Genomic DNA, 14,188 nt, shown 5'->3' with positions numbered 1-14,188 from the left:
CAAGCAGAGAAAGACCGTGAGCAACTAGCAAATTAAAGTAGACGCTCATTTGTTTACTCCTCTGTACCCCTTCTCTTGTGCCCGAATGCCCCACATGTTACCATATTTATAACTTCCCTTCCTTTCTTCTTTTTCAAAAGACTCAACAGCGTTATACAGTGTGTCCGTAAAATAATGGTGGGGTTTTGAACAGTCATAGTTTTGGAACAAAGCATCTCTGCTTTCGCAGTGTACGATTTTCCCCTTCATGGTGTTACAAATACTAGGAACGTGGTGACGACGATGTGTTGAAAAACACCGCACTTTTGGGCAACGAAGGGGTAGGATTACATGGCAATCAACTTATCGCATCACCTCGCTCTCTTAGGTTGACAATTCGACGACAGTGTCAGTGGGTGTTTCCCTTCTTGGTAGGGCAGTAACAACTTATTACACAAACTAGTGAGAAAAATAATTTTCACTTTAAGAATTTACAATGTATTCATTCACAAACAATCACAAGACACTATGGGACATTTTTACAATTTTGATGCTCAGAACATAGTAATTAACATTGATATCCTAACGAGACAAATATAGACGTTATGCCAGCCATCTTCTTTGCGCATAAAGGAACAGGAACAATATTCCCCAATTGCTTCATTCAAGATTTTTTTTTTTGTGTTGGCACAATTTAGCTTATTACCTTCGTTGACATCGGTGACATCTGTTGGTAGCGGAATTTGTAGACTCCCCCCCGAGCAGGTGTTTGCTGGAAAGAGAAGTAAACAGATATTGGTCTAGAAATTTTGGGAAAGTGGTGTTCAGCAAGTTCAAAGATTTGAAGGAAACTAGACCTCGGTTACTTCCATTAATCCCTAGTCCGTGTACTATTAGAGCCAGTGGCCCCAGTGGGGGGCAGTTCCCCCTTCCCCACTTTTAGCCACTTTTGCCCTCGTACTATGCTAAACCTTATCTGCAAGACTACGCCAGGGATCCCGGGTTCGAATCCTGGCTTGGGCATGCACGTTTGTGATGTCTATTCATCAAATTCATCATATCATCACTCATCCCCATCTTCGCAAATTAGCCAAAAAGTAGCACAGGAAGCGAAGTAAAATAAATCAAATCAAATCTTATCTGCAAGAGAAATAAATAAACTGTCCTTGCCCCCACCCAGTTTTGGCACCTCTACTTTTGGAACTTGATCGCCGTCACTGATGATTAGAGCAACTCGCTTGCACTTGTGAAGGCCAGTGCAGTGCGAGCGCTCCGTCTGCACACCATACCTCAAGGCCAGTGAGCAGCAGAGTGTGGGAACCGCTTGGGTTGAGATTGAGCAGGGGTAAGGAGCCCTACTTTCCACTGAACCACCACCATGATTACAGTGTCACGCTGCACTGTGACTGACGAAATACATGACGAGAGGTTCTCACTGCACAACGCGACCGACGAAGCCTCCTGCCTCGCTAATTCCCTCCTTCCCGCCTCTCTTACCGCTGCGGTGCCCCTGCTCACTCTGCAACCCACACGTGCATACGAGAGCGGTTGTCCAGGCTTGCATTAGAGGTTGAGAATAAGTCTCGTTGTTCTGTTACTGCTCATTGTATTACATTAACTTGTTTGATTGGCGATTCGTATTATGTTAACGTGCTATTTGCACTCAACTATTAAACCTGATAGGTGCGTGGGCCGAAAGAGGCGAATTTAGGTGTCTTCAGGAAGATTAAATAATTTGATATTGTATGCCTGTCACTGTTATTTATTTACAATTATATACAGTGAGTTGGATGTGGAACGCACGAACCAACGTTATAAATGACAATATTGAGTTTTGATTTAAAGTCCACTGTATGCACAGGAAGGCTAATCAGGACTGGATCTACAGTTTAAGGTGGGGTCCGAACCACTTGTGACTCCACCGGGCATCGAAGCCCTTGGTTTCAAGGCGACGACGTTACTAATACGCCATCGGGGAGACCGATATGATAATAGTAAGCGCTGATATACAGGGTCCGGCAGGGAAATCTGACGGTTTTAGTTTGGCCACACTGCCGGTAGGCGGAGTCAGACTTCACGAGGGAACTGGGATATTCGCTACATACGTAATGCCATTTCAGTCGGCATGGAGCAGTGGATTGCTGTCCATCGTACTTTTATTGTGGAAACATTTTTTTAAAATGGTGAATCTGTAATTGGACCATATGTCTATTAAAAATATGGACATTCAGTGACAGTAAATTCCGAACGTTACATTGCCATGTTTCAAGACTTTCTCTTGCCATAACTTCGCAGACGACGAATTGACCCCACATAAATTTGGTTTCAACAAGATGGAGCGACTGCCCATACATCGAAGACATCGATGGCTGCTCTCAGACAAATGTTTCCCGGGTACCTCATCTTTTGACGAGGGAACATGACATGGCCACTCGCTCACCGGACCTATCGCCATGCGCTTATTTTCTATGGGGTTATCTGAAAGTGAAACTTTTCGTGAACAAACCACGCACTACAGAAAAACTGAAAGCAGCAATTCGTAGGGAAATAGCGGTAATTCCACAAGATATGGTCCAACGTGTAGTACGGAATTTCAGTGACAGGTTGCGAGTGCGTTCGGAAGAATGGTTCTCATTTGCATGACGTAATTTTTAAAACGTAGACATTTATTTATCCATTTTTTTCGTTATGATTCATAAATGGCACTTCATTTGCTGCAAATAAAAAATAAATTTGTTTTGTATCACATTACAACCTTGTACTATGATTTAAAAAAACTGTCAGATTTCCCTGCCGGATCCTGTATTATGACTGCTTGACATACTAGTGTTGCGTTTCTCTTCTGATTTCTGGATTGTGATATGTTCTTTTGGCGCCTGCCCTTGTCTATGTACTTATCTAACCTACAGTTGGAACACTACCGCCTCTTGCAGACGTACGCATTCGCCAGTTTCTAAATAATAATTTTCCTTCTGGTTCGTGATAGTTGTGCATTTTCACAGTAACTTATTTTCGTAGTATGCCCGTTCTCATCTTTTGCGCATATACGAAGCGACGTAGCAGATAAGACTCCACCCACATTAAGTTTTCCGTCATACGCGCATGTGCACGAAGCTACAGCTCATGCCACGACGCATTCTTATAGCCAGCAGACTCTCTGGGATCCTCTGAGTGATCTCGCGAATAAATCACAGAGGATACTAACTTGAATAAGTTCTAACTATAAACGGACGATGTCTTTGGTGCTGCCAATTGCATATATATATGCCATTTATCTACATCTCCAGGTTACTCGCGGCGATGAGGATGAATGATAAATTGAGAAAAGGATAGTGAGACCGAGCACAGCGAAACATCCACGTCTTATCTCAGAATCAAAACCAGAACCTTGGACGCAGCGGCGCGTTATTCTAACCAATACGCCACGAAAGACTTACAGGATTATTTGGTTAAGGTAATGACAATAGCAAGACAGTAACTTGTACAGTGTCTCTCAAAAGTTTTAGGACAACGACATTTTAAACTAGGCAACCCAATTTACACAAACCGTTGGTGGGTTCCGTGCAGAGTTAGGCTCAATTTCAGGGTTGCCACATGCACAATAGATATTTATAAAATACGCGAAAGAAATATAAACAATTATTATTGTATAAAATTATTAAAAATATCACTATTATATCGCAAATGACAAAATCCTTTCAGAAAGAAAAAAATAGTTTTTCTAGTATTTCATCGCTGATGAGTCTACAGTAAGGAAAAGAGGTGAGAGGAAACGAAGGAGAGGAGAAAGAGAAAGAGAAAGCAAAAGGAGAAGAGGAAAAGTAGAGGAGAGAAGAAAGAGAGGATAGACGAGGAGAGGAGATGTAGTGAGGAGAATGGAAACAGATTCGAGGAGAGATGAGGAAAAAAGAACAAAGAAGAGAAAAGAGGAGGAAATCGAGAGGAGAGGAGAGGAGAGGAGAGGAGAGGAGAGGAGGAGACGAGAAGAGGGAAGTAGAGAGTAGAGTAAAGGAGAGAAAAAGAGAAGAACGAAAAAAGAGAGTGCAGTGGAGTCGGAAATCTAAGACAGGAAAGGAGATAAGAGGAGTGGAGAAGAGTGGGATGGAGATAAGATGCGAGAAAAGTAGGGAAGGCGATATGAGATAAAAGCAGAACAGAAAGAGGGGAGAGAAGAAGGAGAAGGAACTGGAGAGAAGAGGTAGTTGCAGAAAATATCGTCTGAGCGTTAAGAATGGATCCATTGGTCAAATTATCGACATGAAACATTCAATAACATTTTGAAATATATTGGAGAATATATTAGATCGGTGCGAAATGCCTTTTGGCTGAGTTCAGAGCAAATTAAAATCTTCCATGTAAGATCTTTGATTTTACCTGCGATTACACCACTAAAAAAATGAACGTAATTTTTAATATTTATAAGAATTATTGAATTTTTCTCTACTTCTCGGTTCGTTGAAATTGAGATTTTGTAATTCAATATTTCCCCTCCCCCCATCGTTAATTCCAAACTGAATCATTCCGTTTCACACGGCGTGGACAATGAACACAATGGGGAAAGTCTAAAACTTACGAAAATTTTCTGCCAACGGAAGGGTTCGAACCTACGACCATCAAACTGACAAACCTGAACGGTAGCCACTACCCTACAAGCTTTCGTTCCTTAAACCAGGTAGAAGAACCGCTACACCACGCCTTTACCTTCGAATGAAACAACAATTTTTTTTAAGTATTCTGTCCCTTTAATATTGTAAATGTTGTTTGGTATACGTGTAGTTGAACTTTTACTTTAATTTTGATTTCCTTTCTTGTACCGATATCTTCGATAAATAATTTTCGATGTGATTAAAGCGAGAATATTGGTAATTTTGAAAATGCCAGTTATTTCTTCTAACTTATTATTGTGATTAGACATTACTAATGGAAAATATCTAGAGGCTTGAACATTACAGGACGATGTTCTTTTCCTGTGATACTGTAACAGACAAGATGCTTGTTTACTGATGCAAGTCTTGTGTCCAGAACAGTCTTATGAGATGTATTTGCTGTTGCGTAAGGTAACACGAAATAATTACACCGTGTGCGAACTACCAAATCTGTGCAACGTTATACGTAAACAGGCGGAAAATTTTATTCATAAAATTATGTCACATTTGACAGTATTAGTCAAGAGAGACTCGTGGGACACTGTGTTAAGGTGCTGGACTAAATCCTTCTAATTTTTCTTCCTCGAAGAACAACAATTTCTAAGGAAGAGCAACAGTAATGATCTTTCTTATTTCTTTTAAATGCTTACACTTTCCTTTAATTGGGTTAAAAATAAATAAGAATATTGCTTGTATTTCTGTCATTGACGTAGACCAGAGAGAGAGACAGACAGACAGATATTACAAAATAGTTCAAATAGTGCGAGCGCCATTAAAAAGTCATGATAATTCTATGTTGCGTACTTAGAATTATTCATACAATAAAGAACATGTCTAATTATGAGTTAACAAAAAAACAATAATAAAGAGACATTTTCGCATCACGATTGCAGTTCGAAAAAGTCGTGACAGGGATTCAAAGTAACGCACTGTCCTGACTAAATCGGTGAATCGGACGTCTGCTAGCCTTGCATCAATGATTATAAAACTAGAACCACCCAATATTGCAGCTTGAAGACTTTTGCGCAAGAAACAGATTCATTTATGCAAGAGCAAAATTGAAATTTTTACACATTTCATAAATCGACGATGTTATTTTCGTATTTATTTATTTATAGGTTCACATTTAAATATTTTAGGGTTCGAGGGGGTAGCATGGCCCACATGGCCACTCCCCTGGGTACTGACCTTACGTAGACAGTGGAAGAGAAATTTTGGAGAATCTTTCTATTAAATTTAGTATTTACATTCACCTTATGCTCAGATAGATTAAACCGTTTATTGACAATCGTGAACTTTTCGTTTAATAGATACTATTTGGTTTTAGACGACGGGAGAACATTGGTCGAATTTCCTTTCTTGCTCTTTTGAGAGAATATATACTTCTACAATAGCAATCGCGTTCGGAAACCGTGAAAAAAAATGACTTGGTTTTCTAAGGCAGACAAGCTTGGTAGTCTAGCTTGCTGGCGATCAAAGTGACTCACTCACGCTATTCAAGGCCGCTTCTTATCGCAAAACACCGTGGTTCGATGCACAGTGTCTGCACCCAGCACGTTACAAGTGACCAGAGTCGAATTTTAAAGAGAATCTGAAGAATGGCAGATTTCATCAGAGGCGGCTAGGTAGGCACCAGCTCAACATGCAATAGTTTAAGTGATAATTCCTGACAAACAAAAAACCGTATTGAATAAATATTGGGATAGTAATACGTGTATCCGCTCCTTTTTAACAATGTAAGCTCGAAGACAATCTGTATTCCATTTATTTATATCGGCAACTTGGTCAACCGGAGGTTATTTTATCGCCTTCGATGATCGAATTGTCTGATCGATTATTTTTTGTTTACCCAGGAACATGCCCCATAGGAGATTTCCGAGACCGGGTTACGCTACTCACTCGTAGCTCCCCAATTTCTTCACGATGGTGGGTTGCCACCGGTCCCATACACAGGCCGAGAACCTAGAGAGCGAGCATAGTCGGACTCGAATCCATGCCGTCCTGCAGTCAGAGTCCAAAGCACAGCTCCTTTGACCGCACGGTCACGGAGGAGGACTTTTCTTATCTTACCTTTGGCTAATCGCGACGATGAGGATGAATTATGAATAGAAAAATAAAGAAGGTCACGCACAAAGTAGAGGACGATCTTCAACCTCTTGGGATGACGAGTTCAAGCCCTAAATATGAGGATTTCAACCTTAGACGACCTCAATTTCAAAATTATAAACAAAATGCCTACTTACACTAAACTTCTCATCAAGGCCAAAATAGTTTGTAACTGTGAAACTACCCGTGAATACAAATTGACATTTTTTTTCCATATGAGTAAGAATTCAATGTGTGGCATACAGACATAGGTGATACCTTTTGAGAAACAATTAACTGTACCCTGTCCCAGCATCTCTGGAGCAAAGCCACGCATACCGGAAGAGAAGTGGGGAGAGGGGATCGAGTGGACAGAGCGAATCAGTGCACGCTGCTGGGAAGGCTGGTAACTGCAGTGGTTTTCCTCCCTCCACGCAATCCCATTCCTCTCACGTGTTCATCGCTGCTCAGATACATTTTTTCGTTCACCTGCTCCAGAGATAAGTGGGACAGAGTGTAGTTCGCATACATGTAGCAAGTAAAGAAACTTATCCCAGAATGAAAATTCCACGTAGTTTTAAAACGTTTGTTTAAGCAATGAATGACTGGAAACGGATCACACATAATTCCCTTGCCAAAATCTAGTGGTCGAAAATTAATTTCAAGACATTTCATATCTATTCACCATATTCCAAGTTATAAGGAACTATTTCGTAGATGTTCATGAAACCGTTATAAAATTACAAATAAAATATATTCACAAGCTTAGATATACTAATACGAAGAAAGAAATTCAGAGTTAAATTTCAAATGCATGTGTATGAAGTAATTCTAGAAGTACAGAGCTATATCTGAGTATTTAACTTCTTTTTTGCAGATAACGTTACAATATTGAGGCGACAGAATAATTAGGAACTGTAGCTCCAAGAAAACAAAGGGCGTAGTGTATTGGTTAGAGTTCTTGAAAGCATTGCGGTCCCACGTTCGATTCTCCATACTAACTAGATGTTCCTTAAAAAAGAATCCCTTCCATTAAACAAGAGCATGGTAACATTATTTGTAATGGCAGTATAGTCGCTACATTGTTCTGCATATGAAATTTATATAAAAAAAATAAACAAATAAATGAATTGACACACGTTCAACGGGATATTTTTATATATAAGATCGTGAATTATGATACTCTAACGATAATTGTGTACTGCTTCAAAGACACTGACAAATATTAATGAAATAACTATTTATATGTGTGGCAATTCAGGACATGCTAATTTTACCCCTTTCCCACTTGACTTCAATGCAAGGATACCTCCGCAAATATCGAATGAAAAGTTCTCACCATGTGCAATTCTCCATTAAATGTTTTCGCCGAGTCTTATTACTTTCGTTTTCTTTGTTACAAACAATACTAGTTTGCACGTTACATGCAGGAGAGTTACATCTACATTTCACATTGGTCAGCTCCTTTTATCTTGCTCAAGGAGTGAAAGCTTGTAGAGTAGTGGCTACCGTTCAGGATTGTCCATCTGATGGTCGTAAGTTCAAACCCTTCCTTTGGCAGAAAATTTCCGTAAATTTTAGACATATCCCATTGTGTTCATTGTCCACGCCGTGTGAAACGGAATGATTCAGTTTGGAATTAACGATGGGGGAGGGGAAATATTGAATTACAAAATCTCAATTTCAACGAACCGAGAAGTAGAGAATAATTCTTATAAATATTAAAAATTACGTTCATTTTTTTAGTGGTGTAATCGCAGGTAAAATCAAAGATCTTACATGGAAGATTTTAATTTGCTCTGAACTCAGCCAAAAGGCATTTCGCACCGATCTAATATATTCTCCAATATATTTCAAAATGTTATTGAATGTTTCATGTCGATAATTTGACATTTGACCAATGCATCCATTCTTGACGCTCAGACGATATTTTCTCCAACTACCTCTTCTCTCCAGTTCCTTCTCCTTCTTCTCTCCCCTCTTTCTGTTCTGCTTTTATCTCATATCGCCTTCCCTACTTTTCTCGCATCTTATCTCCATCCCACTATTCTCCACTCCTCTTATCTCCTTTCCTGTCTTAGATTTCCGACTCCACTGCACTCTCTTTTTTTCGTTCTTCTCTTTTTCTCTCCTTTACTCTACTCTCTACTTCCGTCTTCTCGTCTCCTTCTCTCCCCTCCTCTCCTCTCCTCTCGTTTTCCTCCTCTTTTCTCTTCTTTGTTCTTTTTTCCTCATCTCTCCTCGAATCTGTTTCCATTCTCCTCACTACATCTCCTCTCCTCGTCTATCCTCTCTTTCTTCTCTCCTCTACTTTTCCTCTTCTCCTTTCGCTTTCTCTTTCTCTTTCTCCTCTCCTTCGTTTCCTCTCACCTCTTTTCCTTACTGTAGACTCATCAGCGATGAAATACTAGAAAAACTATTTTTTTCTTTCTGAAAGGATTTTGTCATTTGCGATATAATAGTGATATTTTTAATAATTTTATACAATAATAATTGTTTATATTTCTTTCGCGTATTTTATAAATATTTATTGTGCATGTGGCAACCCTGAAATTGAGCCTAACTCTGCACGCAACCCACCAACGGTTTGTGTAAATTGGGTTGCCTAGTTTAAAATGTCGTTGTCCTAAAACTTTTGAGAGACACTGTACGTACAAGTAATTACAATAGCAGAGGAATTTATTTGTACTTCATTTTGGCACTTATCATAAGTTTTCTGCATTTTATGTAAATCGCGACGATGGATGATCACATAAAATAGACCACCAGAGTACAAGAGGGAGCCGAACCGAAAACTAAAACTATTATACAATTAATTTATAATTATGTTGATTTGTTTAATTTAACTTCGCTTTTTAGCCACTATTGACTAATTGCGAAGATGAGGATGAATGGAGATAAAATGAAATGAATGAAGGGTCAATTACAAACATATGGCCAGAAAACAACACGAGCTCCACAGATGTTTATACTGGCTGTGACGCCAGAGCCTCGTAAGACAGCAAATGCAGTTCAGGATGTACTAGGTGAAATAAAGGTTGGCATTTGAGTATCTTCACAAAGAATCACTCTGTCCACCCTTTATCATTACATGAATTTGCGTAGCTCAAACATATTGAACACATTACTTTCAGACATTTCTACATCTAATTGAATGATTATAATTAGTCCATAAACTTACCTCAATAGAAAAGGCAATAATGAGCCATCTCTGGAGCCAAATGCTAGGTAGGAGAACAGGATAGACACTGAAATGGCATTGGACACGTAGACGAGAGTATTTTGAGGTGTTAAGTACGGTGTCAACTTAGACAGAAAGGATAATTTTTTATAAGTAGCTGATGAAGTTTGAACCTGGAAAAGAAGAAGAAAAAAAAAAGATTTTTCTTATGCAGATGAAGAATGTTACAACAAGACTAGATTTATTTTAAAAAAAATGATTTTTTAAATTTTATTTTTTTAAGTCCACTTTATGCACAGTAAGGCTAATCGAGACTGGACCTACAGTTTAAAGTGGGTTACGAACCACTTGTGCCTCCACCGAGTATCGAACCTGGGACCCCTTGATTACAAAGCGACGACGCTACCACTGCGCCATCGGGAAGGCCCTTAAATAAAATGGGTCTAACTTTACTTTTTTCGATATTATGAATAATCCAGCTGTTCTCAAATTTTGTGAGTACTTTTGAGGAGATAAATTAGGCATGGAGCTCTTTTGTGGTTCTTAGGTTGATTTTTAACTCACCATTTCTTTCTATCTAATTGTATTTATCCAATTGTTAATTGATATTTTATCGTAGGTAAAAAAAAGTTTTTTTTTCGAATTCTAAGTAGTTTAAGTTTTGATCTAAACTTGGATTCCTCGAAAATCATTGAAAAATTTAAGCATAAAATATCATTTTCCCAAAACGGCAATTTTCACATACGTGTATTTGCAATAAAAGGGGCGATATACTATATTCACCTACCACCTACACAAGCACTAAAGAGTTGCAAGAGTTGTTGCGATGTAAGTTACTTTTTAGATATTTGGGTATGTTAAACATCAAGTTTTATTTCATTCGAAACGTTATTTTCTTCACTTATGTAAGATAAATGAGGACCTTGCTTGACTACGTAAACGAAAAATAATAGGGACATTCAGCGTTCCGTGTGTGAAATTTCACACACAAGATGTAAGAGCCTAGACATTAGATTGTATTAAAATATTCGTAACGTATGAAAAGCTACACCTTAAACATGTAGCAAAGTTTGACTTCGCTTGTCTGTGAAACATATAGGCTAGTCTACAGATGCTAATAATTTTTGTTGGTGAAATATGTAAATTATATGCATTCACAAACATGTAAACCTTAATGTAATTACAAACAATACTAATTTTCAGATTAATTAATCTTCCTATTTACATGGAATAGGGCCACTTTTCGTGGAATGCCCTAATAACCAAAAAAATATGATTAAAAAATGAAACTAGTATACTTACAAACTTTGCAAGTCGGAGTAAGCCAATGCCAATGGAATCTAGTAACGGAAACCAAACTAGCCTTAGGACGACATTGTAGCCGACACAGATGTAGAGAAACTGCGCATAGAAAAGCATAGAAATGTGAACGTGTGGATTTGAAAAAAAAAATCTAAATGAAGACGATTAATAAAAATGTTAAATATAGGGATTTGCAACAGATTTGATAAACACAGAACCCAAATAGATAACTTTACACAAAAAATGCATGGATTGTTTCATTCAATTAACACCCTAGTGTGCATAAACTGCTAGTGATGCACTTTTGGTGCATCAAAATAAATTTGCACGGGGACAAATTACACGGAGAAATGCATCGAAAGGTACTTTTCTGTGCTGTTGATCCTTACGATGCACTATAAATGCAAGAATTGAAGAGACCAGACAATCATTCAAATAAACAAAATTTACACGTTTAACAGAATTGATGCACCAACCTTGATTTCATGCATGTGGGTTAGGTAACACAGAATTGTGTTATTTTCTAATATAACTTTTATGATTTCATTGCTATTTTTACACTTTGGGAGACTATCTTTCATTAAATAATACCAAGGAATGTTTTAAAACTGAAAAAGAAGTCAAAATAAATTTTACGTATAGTATATCCTTTTGGCGGTGCAATTCCTGCACTAAATAGACATGAGAGAAAGATTTTAGTAAGTGAAAGTTTATTTTAAGTTCACTTATTATCAGTTAGGCTTATTAGGACCGGATCTACCGTTTAAATAGGGTTCGAACCACTGTATCCAGTGTGGGCGATTAGGGGTGTGTGTATGGGGGGGAGTTGCTCCTCACTGTGGCCTGTTAATGATAAGCCATGTCTACAAAGATAAATTAAACTGTCCTGCTCCCTTTTTTTGACACCCAATCGCCGCTCTTGAGTGTATCATGTGTTTTTCCTTGGCATTAATCTCATTGATTAGAAGGCAGCCTACCACTAAACCATCGGGCAGGTACTTGAGAGAGAGAGAGAGAGAGAAATGTTATTTGCCAACTGCAAACAAATGAGTTACATAGTTAAGAGTTTAATAACATTGTTGTTATTGTTTATTAAATATTTGATGCACTTTAGGGATTCAGTTGTGGGGTTCTGCAATAAGAAAGATAAGAAATAAGAGGCACGCAATAAATGAAAGGTTAAGGACCGCTGAATTTTCTGTCCACAAAGGATATTCAAAGTTTGAAGGTAGTAGCGTCTATGGAGAATTTTTTGCTAGCATAATATTGTATTTTGCTTGGATGGAAATTATCAAGGCAAGATTTAGGGCAGTGGAAACTTACGAGTGTGATAATTTCCACAAACTACTTATTTAAAGGAAATATATTCGACATTAATTGCTTCGGAGATTTACAAACATCAAAATTACGTTCTCAAAGCTCCAAAAGATTACCGCTAAATGCTTGCATTCCAAATGTTTTCCTTATCCTCTCCTCTCGTACATCTTACGAAAATCATCCATCTTTTTAAGAACACCGAATACTACAACAGTGTATAATAAAATAAAATTGGTAACAGTTTCATACACCCGAGACACATTTCTTCAATTTTACAGAAAAAACCACTTACGAAAATAAGTTTCTCTAAGGTTTCCAAACGTTAGTCGAGGTATTTTCTTTCATCGTGGTATCTATTTGACCGGGAAATCATGTCAGTGTTTCCAATACCTTTTTTTTAACTATGCTTGCCTAACCTAACCTAACCAAACCTAACCTTATCGGAATGGTTCGTGGGGCTATCCGTCAGCTACCCGAGCATAATGTACAATTTGCACACGTGACGAACACGATAGTAGGTATTTTTCCGTGAAGAAGTTGGAAACACTGATATTCGAAAACAAAAGAAGCGATATCATTCGCAAAGTAAGCGATATCGCACCGTTACGTGTGTTCGGTATCACTTAGAAAAATGCGTTATTTTAGTAGAAAAAGTGTTTGTTTTCGTGTAAAAAGCATAATGGCACCTTGAACTATGTTCCGCAATACACAATTGGTAAGTACGAACCATGCGAAACACAAAATATCCGATTATAATGTGTCTCCGATCTATGAAACTGGTACCATAAAATTTAGTTACCTCATAGAGTAAGTAAGCCCACGTACACGGGCGTTTACATTTTCTTGGCCACAATACACTGTCTCCGAATACATAACACAATGTGAACACTAATAGATATGTAGACATAAAATTATTAGCCGGATGTCTGGATATTTCACAGAACCCAACCATGCAATAACCAGACACAAATGCAAAGAAAGCAGCTGGTGCAACTATTACACCTGTCAACACCACACGCATCCTCTTGGAGTCTCTTTCTTGTGAATGCCCTTCCATTGATTAGGCACTGGACATTAAAATTTTGACACAAGCATAACAAACATGATAACTGTTGTAACACAATTCAGATTTTCTCCTTATTAGAACGTGAATTCCGTGAGTAAGACACATTTCGTCATTTTCCTCAACAAACATTTTCTCTTCCTTTTCAGATTAAAAGACCAGAAAACACCGGAAATATATTACTGAAAAATGTATAAGAACAGCAATAAAGCGTGTTGTTTCTTTTAAAATTACATTATTTTATCTTTCTTTCCCTCTATCCCTGTAAAAATCCAAACATTCAATGGGAATGTTATATCAAGAGTAATAATGGACTGTGATCTTTGCTCATATCACGTGCTTATATGAAGCGTTACCCAGAGCCATCTGGTGTGTGGATCGAAGTTCGAAACTCTTTTCATGTATCTAACGTTGTTTAATTTTTTTAGGAAAGCTGGGTCGTATATTGTTACCACACATTTCTAATATCCCAGTAATAGAAACACATAAATATTTAGGTATACATTTTGACAGGCGATTCACATGGAATACACACATCACGCATTTAATCAATAAAGGCCGTAAAATAATAAATATACTCCGTAGTATCACAACAATTAAATGGGGTGGCCACCC

At 38.1% G+C, this 14,188-nt stretch overlaps 1 protein-coding gene across 1 annotated transcript; it reads right to left on the bottom strand.

Annotated features, from left to right (window-relative positions):
- Window positions 1-467: 467 nt before the first annotated feature.
- Window positions 468-13,865, bottom strand: LOC145988526 (uncharacterized). Its single transcript, XM_083123428.1, has 4 exons — window positions 13,310-13,865; window positions 11,194-11,292; window positions 9,892-10,064; window positions 468-751 (listed from the first exon to the last, which is right to left on the bottom strand). The coding sequence occupies exons 1-4, from the start codon at window positions 13,565-13,567 to the stop codon at window positions 682-684; spliced, it is 600 nt and encodes a 199-aa protein (XP_082979554.1). The 5' UTR covers window positions 13,568-13,865; the 3' UTR covers window positions 468-681.
- Window positions 13,866-14,188: the final 323 nt, after the last annotated feature.

The sequence above is a fragment of the Lepisma saccharinum genome, chromosome 1 (assembly GCF_977018435.1).
Source record: "Lepisma saccharinum chromosome 1, izLepSacc3.1, whole genome shotgun sequence".
Classification (NCBI taxonomy): domain Eukaryota; kingdom Metazoa; phylum Arthropoda; class Insecta; order Zygentoma; family Lepismatidae; genus Lepisma; species Lepisma saccharinum.
Note: the sequence above shows the minus strand (reverse complement) of the source record. Positions and strands in the feature narration are given on the sequence as shown.

Excerpts from the sequence above, each read along its gene's own strand:
- LOC145988526 (XM_083123428.1), bottom strand. The coding sequence starts at position 13,567 with ATGGAAGGGCATTCACAAGAAAGAGACTCCAAGAGGATGCGTGTGGTG. Across the intron at positions 11,293-13,309 it reads GGGCTTACTTACTCTATGAG|TTTCTCTACATCTGTGTCGG; the intron begins GTAACTAAATTT and ends TTCTATGCGCAG. Across the intron at positions 10,065-11,193 it reads TACTCCGACTTGCAAAGTTT|GTTCAAACTTCATCAGCTAC; the intron begins GTAAGTATACTA and ends CTTCTTTTCCAG.